Genomic DNA, 10,628 nt, shown 5'->3' on the forward strand with positions numbered 1-10,628 from the left:
ATATATATATATATATATATATATTGACACCTATGTTTGTAAATGCTTTGATATTTAATCACATTTTAGTAAAATTTTCGCTTTATGTGTGTTTTTTCTCTGTTGTTTTTCTTCTTTAAGTTCAGCTATTTTCTATGATCTGTTCTAAGTGTGCTTTAATAACTCTGGTTTTATGAGCAGTAATGTTTGTGTGCTGCAGCCATTCTTGACATGGTCTCTCTTGAAAAAATGGATTTTTAAGTCTCAGCCAGATCTATATGGTTAAATAAAGGTTTAAAAAATATTACCATGCAACCTCCTAACAACAAGTGCCCTGGCTGAACTCAGGACTAGATCCAGGACATTGTTGTTGTGAGTGTTATTGTGTGGAGGTTTAGCAACTAGCATAGCATAGCTAAGCTAACTTAAGTAGAGACCTGCTAAATTATGAGCAGGGCAGTTCCAGCACACATAGTTACATTCTGACATTGTTAAGCAAAATGACCAATATATGATATTTTGTTTACTGGAATAAAAGTGATCAGAGCAGATTTGTGACGTTTCTGAAGGCAGATCCTTGACGTTTATGTTTAAGCCAGACTCAATGACGTTCTGCGCTCAGCTCCTCTGTTTGAGGTCCATTGCATTTCCTGATTGTTGGGACTAATTGAAAACTGTGGTTTGCCAAACTGTCTGCCCAGTTGGAACATCATCTAACTCAACACAAAACAGCCAGTGAGATTTATTTAAAGAAAAACAACACGAACTTGCTCAGCCGTGCCTGCAGCTACTGCGTGACTACAAACATGGTGATTAGCAACAAAGTGTCCAGATGAGTTACGTCACACGAGAACTAGGTATTTGCGTTACTAAAGTATTTGTATATGAAGGCTCTGGTAACAATTAATTACACTTGTTTGTGAGAATTCACTGACCATGAGTAAACAGAAAATTAACGAGAAAACTTCCCCAAACATATTTCATTGTTTTGTTTTTTTTAAATAAAAATCCATTTTAAACCTAGACAACTAAATCCATTATGTTGAGTCCACACTGTGGTGTTTACCTGGATAACACCTCACAGAGCTTTGATGCTAAGCATGTTTTAGCTGCACTTAGAGGACCTGAAAACACTTGCAGCTGTCAGACTGGCTCAGCAGAGCTGGCTTAACAGTTCATTTATGTTTCATGCTTTGTTCAGGGCTCGTCACAGTATCTGTCAAGAACTGAGGACCAACTAATCCTTTCAAGCTGCAGAAAGAAACAAGAGAAAAATACAGATTTCTCACAGAATCAAATAAAAGATGATTTTTCTCCATAGATCTAAGATCATACATTTATTAGATTTGCCTGTCTATATTTCAAAATTGATTTCTGACAATCAAACAGTAGGAGGACGGAGGATAAGACGATGACCAGTTTTAGTCTCTTTGACTATAAGTAAAATATTTGTGTTTAAATGAGTGTAAAGGTTTGCATTAGACACTGTCTGTCTCTGCACTTGTGTTTTAGCAGGGTGAGTTAAAATATAAATGTTTTAAATATATTTTAAAAAGTTACCAGTAAACAAAATTATATAAAAAATGACATAAAATAGCTCGACAGGATTGCACTGTAACAGTTACATCATGGGCTGCTGGATTTTCTTGGTTTATTTTAGTATCTAAAAGGAGATGCTTTACCTTTTCATCAAAACCAACCTGATCGGCCTTAGGAATACATAAATGAATGTGTAAATAAATAAATAAACAATAAATTAATAAAGGCAATAACGCTACTCCTTGCAGGTTTGCCGTTATACCTGTCTCGCTCACTTTAATGTTTTCTGGATTGACTTTCTCTTCAGGGCATATGTCAATCTCTCCAGGCTCTCTTCCACCTGCTCCCTAACTCTCAGTGCACAATGTTGTCCACTGGGACTCCTGCCTGACCTCATGTGTCGACATGTCCATTATTGATGCCAAAAAAATAAATGCTCTGTATGATTTTAAGTGTTTAATTATTCTCCAAACTTTATAAATGTATGTATGTAATGTACGTAAATGTATGAAAGTCAGTGTTCAATATCAAGAGCTAAAACACAACATGAAAACTTTCAAAAGCAGGCAGAGTCAAATTAAAATGTCTATATCTAAAATTAAGTAAAAACTACAACAATGAAATGTAAGGCACAAACTATATTGGCTGTATTCAGAGATTTGAACATCGGACACAACATGGTTTAATATTTTGTCAAAGAACACTGGAATCAAACTAACACGCCAACTAGCAGACACACTGTCCTCATGAACCACAGACACCCTCTAAGTCAAATCCAGCAACTAAAGCTGCCTCTAAGCTAGCAACACGAGTTTACACAGTCACAAAAGTTAATCCTTCCTTCAGTATTTACTAACAATAAACTTGCGAGTTGGCTTTAATTATTATAAATACTTTACTTTAAACATACTATTTAATTAAATTTATGCCACAATTGTTTGAGTTGGTCAACCACTGGAACATATTCTATATTCTAGCTTTAACGTTTAAAACAGTGGGCACAGTCTACTTGCTGGAACTGATTAGATGTATTAAGCACTTTGAGTTGTCCTTCTTGCTAAAATGTGCTAAAGTTACAGGGACTTGCCTGTAATCATTTTTAATGTTCTGATCATTAGAATGGTGTGAACATGACAGAAACATTAAATATTGATGTTGATAGTACAGAAATGGTGAAAATTTGATAAATTAGTGAAGGTGCTTAAGTTTCCTTTGCATATGAGCTTCCTTTTTTATTCCGTAATGTTTATCTCTATCACTGATGTAAGTTTCTTTGTTCTTACTATTGTGTATTAATAACTTGCATTATGTCTCAAGAAAAAGATGCTGATGGAAGTTTTATCTAACTGCTCTGATAAGTCACAACTCCCAGTTTAAAGAAAAACCAGAAAAACATAAATAACAGGGTATTCATATTTCTACTCACTGGCTGTACATTATACATTTCCCAAAACAACGCTGATTCCCCCCACCCTGTTTCATCGTGGGCAAATATTTCTATCAAATCGCCGCCTGTCGGGAGGTGTTTTTAGCCACACGCTCAAACTGATGCTGCAAATTACATGACAGAAGCAATTTGGGGATATTTCCTCACACAAACTGCAGTGAGGGTTAGGAATTAAATTAAGAAAATGGAATATTGAAAGTCTAATTGCTGCTCTGCCAACTCAGCAGCTTTAATTGTTAATACAATTTCTCTCTTCCTCCGTTGCCTTTTAGGGAAAGTGGGCTGATGATTGTTTTTGTACATTTCAGACAGCTGTGCCACTCAAGCAAAGTCTCTCAGGGAATATATTATATCTGCACTGAATAAGTTACTGCACTGTGCCTCCTATACTAATAATGCACCCGTACATATCTCAGTAACGTATCTCCTACCTCTCTGAGGCAGCCCATGAAATTGTTGCTAACTGGAGATCCTGGCAGGTCCGCAGTGCTGGGGCTCCCACCCACATAGAAGAAATCATCGGAGCCCAACATGGTGTAGTCCTCCTGAGTGTAGCCGGTGGTGGTGAGGATCCCATCGACAGAGATTGTCACCTGTTGGGGTGCAACACATAGCCAAAGCCAAGACATTACACTCTGGGATTTGTTTCTGTGCTGTGTACAAAAACCCAAACTTCTCTTCTTGGTCTGCATTCAAGATAAGTTTTGAGAACTGCTTTTAGATTCTACACTGAGTTTTATTTGATTTTTTTTTGTCTTTTGGTGTCTTGAGGTCAGTGTTTAGATTCTGTTAATGATTTTTTTACCCAAAGGGTTCACAGGACAGGTAAAGAAAATATGGCAGAGGTATATTTTCTTTATCTTTGATGGGGGTAAGAGAATGGATCCTAGGTTTGATTCAGAAACTTCAGGTTGGGGGAGGGTTAGTACAATATTCAAACCAAGGACAAATTGATTCCACTTGTCTTAGGTTTCGGGATTTGTTCGTTAACTGCAGACACACACGCTACATGTTGGAAACTCACACACATACGCACATTTGTACATCATCACTTGTTCCCACATCGACAGTCTCACACTCTCTCTTCTGAAGATCTACATCTGTATATCCACACGCATGCAAAACAAAGGGAGGCTTTTCTTTTACACCACACCAATGTGCAAACGAAGGGTGTTACTCTTAAAAGGCAACTTAAACACACTTAACTTAACATGTGAGGGTGGGTTCATGGTGGCATACAGATCTGAAACATGCACACATGAAGCTCATGCAAGACCAGAGCTTATACTAGAACGATTTCACAGAACGGCAGATGCTGATCTCTGATCAGGTTTAGGTCTAGTGTCATGGCTGTATCGTCAATGTCACTGGACCAGACCACTAATCCCAGATCAGTCTGCTTTGTTCTTTGAAGTGTTACGCGTATGAGCCCAGGGGTTATCAAAACACAGAAACACAACTCTCACCAGCATGCTACAAAAACACACACAGGGAAGGCAGAGTGAGTGACAGGTGGAAGGCGAGTGAATGAATTAGAGTGTTAGTGGTTATTCTTGGTGGCAGAGCCGAGGTTGTATGAGTTTGGTTGATGACAGGTCAATGAGGTGTGGGCATGCCATGCGCCATAGTGAGTTGGAAATAACTGTCAGAGCTCCCGCAATTATTATAGTTAAGGGTTGCCTTGTTTTATTGCCATTTTTTTTTCTTTTTTTGATGGCATCTCTTTTAGGGCTCGGTGTCGAGGTCACCAGCTTGGAGATTGTGGTAAGCTTCTGTCAGTTCTTGACGACAGTCCTCACAAAAAATGGGGACTTTTTGTGTGGAAAAAAGTTTTAAAAAAAAAATTTAAAAAGTAAGTTGCCCTGACAAAGGCAAAAAGTCTATTTTAAAAAAAATTATTATCAAACTTGTTGGAAATCTGCGGTAATGTGGAGGAAACAAAGAGTTAAAGAAAAAAGTAAAAGCCAAAGTGAAAAGAACAGGATGGGGGATTGGTGGGGTAAAGAAGGGGGTTGTTGGCAGGTCAGGGAAGAAAATTGAGAAGAAGCGAAGAAAGAATTGCCTGGTAATACAAACCCATCTCCTCATTTTTTGATAAGAGTGTCTAGGATGGAACTCAAAGAGAACGAATAAAAGAAGAGAGGGGAGGGGACACACGGCAAACCCAAAAAAAAGACAATAAGAATGATATCTACCAGACAATGTAGTTTGTTTACCATAGCGTGTCCAATGCCTGATTGCTTTCCAGAAAAAGGGGAAGAAAGGAAATCAACAGAATAGTGAACAAAAAAGGTTGTTAATAAGGATGGACAGAAAACAAAAACCAAAAGCAACGATGAAGAATTAGGATGTTAGTACATTAGTTGGTTAGATATTGGTTAGTAGTAAATAAAAAATGGTTTTATCATGGATGAGTTAGTGTAGCGGTGAATAAACACTACATGATTTGTCAGAGATTAGCAGTTGTAATTAAACGCCATCCAAGGCAAATTATTTTAGAGTCCTTCATGAACATAAAACGAATCAGAAGTCCGTGAGATCAATATTTGCATAAGATGGCTTAAATTCCAACAAAAACTGCAGCGTTTTCCCACCACTGGTATTAACAACGTGTTCCTTTCAGAGCCAAAAACAAGTGACGGAGAAAAAAATAGAGAGAGAGAACTGTAAAGAGAAAGAACAAAGCTGACAGGAAGTTCTCAGCTTTTAGCCTAAAACCAACCTCCTGTGTGTTTTACTGCAGAGCATTTCTGCTAGGACTATTTACTAACCTGTGGGACAAAGGCTTACTGTCAAAGAGCGTCAGAAAAATGGCACTTGCTTGTTGTTCTGCTCTGACAGCAGCACTAAACGCTGCCGCACCTGACAAACTAAAGGTCAACCGAGACAAAGCACAACTCCACATTCTGTAGCTACCATTACCTTCATGCACCGCTTGGTCTTTTAGAGTTATTTACTACCCTTCTGCTGCTTTGTATAGATGCTACAAAATCATACTCGCTCCACTGAACTGTAAAATAAAGGCTAATTTTAAAGAAGAAGAAGAAAATATGGAACCAAAGTGTTAATGGATGGCTCAAAGGCAAACAATCTCCGACCGACTTTAAAGTACAAGCTGTGGAGGCAGTAACTGCACTCAGTAGCAGGGTCAGCCTAGAAGAGTGTGAAGCAAAATAACAGTCAGACAACTTTGAACTAAACACACAGTACACTTCTGTTCAATAAGCCAATAATCAGGAGAGAAAATAATACCTGGCAATACAGAAATAGAAGCATTAATACCATTCACCTGCTGCAAAACTCATTTGCCCTGTTTTAACAGCTTTTTGAGCGTATGAGGAATAAAAACCAATGAAAATAAATATATGACAAATTGATGTCACTGTGAAAACAACTAAAAATACTTTTAGTGTTTCCAAACTGTAGTGATGGAATGACAACCAATAAAAAAGGTGACTTTCTTCTCTCAAAAAGCTCTTCGAGGCAACTAATCTTTAGGACAGAAAAGAAAAAGTCTCCAAACTCCATCCATCACTGTTACCCCCGATTACCTGTCTCAGGTTGCGTGTCACTTTGATGTCGTGCCAGGCATTGTCATTGAATTTTCCATTGACTGGCTCCACGATGGCCTCAAAGGCCCCAGAGCCCAGATTGATGACGAGGGAAACGGCCCCGTCTTTCAGCGCCAGGTTGACATAGTCTGCGGATTTCCCCGTGTGCAGGAGGAGGCCGTTGCGTTGCCAGGTCTTGAAGGACAGCGTGATCTCGTCGCTGCTGCTCTGAATGGGGTTCTGTGACAGGTCGTAGCAGAAGTACTCCGAACCACGGAAGGTGGCCACGTTCTCCTCCCGCACTGGAATGACAAGAAGAAAAAAAGAACCCTAAATGTAACGTTTTATAACCTCAGACAACCACAAGCATATACAGTATATATAATTTTTACTCTAAGTTCTTAGTGCCAACCCACTACATTAGACTTAAAGCCATCTAAGCAAATGTAAGAAGTGGTTTATGACAAGGAGAAGGGACCATGAAGCCAAGTCACACATGTAAACACACAGGCACTCCCCCACACTGCTCATAATAATTAAAGTTTCCATAAAGCCATCATTCAGTTGAGATCATAAAATCCTATCTGTATGACCATGGGTTTGGGTTTCATAGACAGCCTCCAGACAGACAGACTACTTATGAAGGAACACTATTCCTCACTAATGGCACGCATAAATCAAACTTAGTCTGATTTTACAGTTTTACATCACTGTGTTGTTCCAAAGTGACTTCCTGAGCCTTTCTTTTCTACCCTAATACAGAGTAAGGTGAGACTTGGGGATGAGAGTAAAAATAAAGTTGCTGGGTTGACAAAAAGCAGATGGAGAGTGGGTCAGGAGTACGGTTTCTGTGTGATAAGTGATGAAGTAAATGACAGGTTTTTATGGTGCCTCCTGTGTGGTGATTAGTTCAGTTCAGGTGGATCGATTACAGACAAGGACACGGTGTCCTGTGCTTCTGAAAACTTCAACCATCACAAAATAACCTGATCAACCTGGTGCTCGGTTAGATCACCATTACATTAGATGATGAACTTGATACAACATAGTAAAATTACCCAGAACATTGATGGTCTTTGCGAAGAGGAGTTGTGGCGCAGAGGTGAGAGAAGAAGGTGGGCCTGTGATCGGAAGGTTGCCAGTTCAACTCCCCGGACTAAGAGCAAAATGTGAGTGGTAAAAGTTAAACACCCACACCTGACTCCACCCTCATTTGCCCCACTCTGGGCCCTTGAGCAATACCCTTAACCCCCACCATCTGCTCCCCTGGTCACCCTGGATGGCAGCTCTATGCTCCACACGGAGGGCTGTGGTAGCTCTGTGGTTGCATCAGAAAGAGCATCTGGCATAAAAACAATTGTCAAGTCTTCATGTGAGTTAGTTTGTTGTGGTGACCCCTGAAGAAGGGAGCAGCCAAAAGAGGAAGAAAAACTGGGTGGTCTTTGCAGGTAGCAAGGTCTTTGTTATGAAAACAATGTTGTGAAGCCATGATACCCTTAGTGATAGCGTCAAGGTAACCTGGCACGATCTTCTCTAATGTAGTGGTTGGGGTCAGTACCATATCATTAATGGTGAAACACTAATTGGCATTGTTGAGAAGATCTAGATTACAAAAAAAGTTATTTAGGCCTTGCTGTGACAATGCAATATGAGAGGTGAGATATAATACAATGTTTGATGAAGTTCTGGTAACTGGCAGTGATTTTAGACTTTAATCAAACAATAACCAAAGCAAAGCGTATCTGTGACTTTTGTTAAAAGTTGAAAAGTTTACGAACTCACGTTCGCATCCTGGCATGGGCCACGAGAGATTGATAAGCATATTAGTGGGCAGTGGAAGGGTTCAGTGTCTTGTACATGGGCACTCTGGCCTTCTGCGGGAGCAGGGGATCAACCTCCCTACCCAGTGGGCCAGACTGTGATCTCAGGTGTCTAAAAATGGTATCTGAGGTTTATTTTTGGCTTGGTTTAGTTGTTTTGATACTCCAACACACCTGATTAAATGGTCAAATTTCCTCTTTAGCAGGCTTTCAAGTTCTGCAGAAGCCTGTTAATCACCTATTGATTCCAAGCAGGTGTGTTGAAGCAGAGAAAGACCTAAAAACATTGTTTCTAATGCAGGAAACTTTTTCAGAAAAATTTAGTTTTTTTGTTTGTTTGTTTTACCTGCTTTATCCATGGCAAGAACCCGGACCAAAGCAGCAGGGTAGAAATCTAGAAATATTAATGTAATACTTTGAAAATGATCTGGAATTTCCAGGAAGGTAGGGGAACACTAAACATTTCTGATTGGTACAGTCCCCAGAATTCTGGGAATTCTGGGGACTGTAGAAATTAGAAATTTGCACATAAAAACCTGAGGTAGCTACACTGAATGCACCTGCTGTCTCACCCATTGATCAAATGTAAACCGAGGACCAGTACCTGGAAGCTGGGAGCCAGAACAAGGCCTTACAGTTACTGTCATTACCTTACAAGAAAAAAGTAACAATTCAATGTGTCACTTCTTTTCTCTTGAGTCCTGCATTTTTGTTCAAGCAGTCAGAGATAAGTCATGACAGAAAAAAAAAAAACAATAGAAAGGGGAAATGAAAAATCAGAAGGACCGAGAACACGAGGCCTGTGAGCCATACAACCCCCTTTGTTGTGCTGGATCAGGCAATATGTAAACATGAGGGAGCTGTGTTTGTTGAGCTGGCAAAGATACAGACGGATGAAAAACTGTGACTGTAAACACTGCAAAGAAAACAAATACTAAGTGGAGTGAGGCTGCGGGATGATGGGACGCCTATTCCAGTCGTGGAGAAATTCTCCCCTCTGTATGCCTTCACACAACAAAGAGACAAAAGGAAAAGGTACAGGAGGCAACAAAAGGCAAAGTGAAAGCCTTATTTCCTGTGCCAGGAGAATAAATAGAAACCAGTTATTAGAGCTGAGGCAGTGCAACATGAAGAGACAGAGGGATTTGCATTAAAAAATGCAAAAACCCTCCTTTTTACACATTGAGTTCCTGGAAATGAACAGGCATTGAGTGCATGAAGAAGTTAGTTGATTGGCTTGAAATGATGGTGCTGAAGAAGTTAGTCAATTTGTGACATGTCAGTTCCATCATCTCTGCCAGAGCCATCCTTCCTAACCTCTTTCAGATGATTAATGAAATATTGATGCATAGCTTGAGAATGTGGATCTACTCTCCATTGCTCTGACTGGCATCACGGTACAACTGGACTAGTTTGCCTATAACCAAATGCAACAATTGTCTAACAATTTTCAGCATTTACACAGTAAACACAGACGATTAGGGATTGTTGTTTAGAGACATAGAACATAATTTTAATGAACTTTTAGTCAAAAGGGTATGTCTTTGATTCTGGTTGATCAGTTGGTACAATTTTACGTTCACAAAAAAATGACCTATGTTTTAGAAGAAGTGCAGCAGTGAAATCCTCCCAATCTACTCCAGGAACCTTATCCTGCCCGCTCTCACCTGACCCAAGATAGAGTGGTCATTGTCATGGCAACTGCACTCATCTACCCTCCTCGCTTTAATTAGGTTGTCTGAGGATTACTGCTCAAATTGCAAAACAGGTTTACAGAGTTCAGAGGCATTCTCTGTGACAAAGACCTAAATTAACAGTGTATTTTTTTTTATACTTTTTATAACTTAGTGGTAGGAAGAAAAAAAAAAAGGCCAAAGCAGAAAAAAACCAAACATGTTAATTCCAACAGACATCCCACGATAAAATGAACATTAAAACAAACGATCGGCGTCCCCGGTCATTGAAGGATTTGAAGCGTTGATGTTTGTAGTTCTTGAGAGAAGTGTTTTTCTGGACTGGAATTGAACAGTGAAGACAAGAAAACCTTATGATATTCAAGTGGGTAGGCATTACACTGTGTAACAATGTAGTTTTGACAAAAGTAGTTTTTTTTTTCCTTGTCTGGGGCAGCACAAAGTGATAGATCCTGGCAAGCAGAGGATGAAATTGTATCCACCACCTGGTGCAATGGGGGTGGTCAGTGGTGGCCTTGACCTTGATTAATCTTTGTCCACTCCACCAGCCACCCAAATCATTAGAGGAAACCATACTTTTAAGCAAAATAAAATAAAA

General features: G+C 39.5%; 1 protein-coding gene across 1 annotated transcript in view; it reads right to left on the reverse strand.

Moving 5' to 3' along the window:
* Positions 1–10,628, reverse strand: part of LOC119418450 (neurexin-3b) — a 528,753-nt gene that overhangs the window by 386,872 nt on the left and 131,253 nt on the right. Inside the window, exons 5-6 of the mRNA XM_037685736.1 lie at positions 6,517–6,818; positions 3,397–3,558 (exon numbers count right to left, since the gene is read on the reverse strand). Coding sequence (XP_037541664.1) covers positions 3,397–3,558; positions 6,517–6,818 — 464 coding nt within the window. The remainder of the gene's footprint in view (positions 1–3,396; positions 3,559–6,516; positions 6,819–10,628) is intronic.

Source organism: Nematolebias whitei, chromosome 12 (genome assembly GCF_014905685.2).
Source record: "Nematolebias whitei isolate Nwh7 chromosome 12, NemWhi1, whole genome shotgun sequence".
NCBI classification, from domain to species: domain Eukaryota; kingdom Metazoa; phylum Chordata; class Actinopteri; order Cyprinodontiformes; family Rivulidae; genus Nematolebias; species Nematolebias whitei.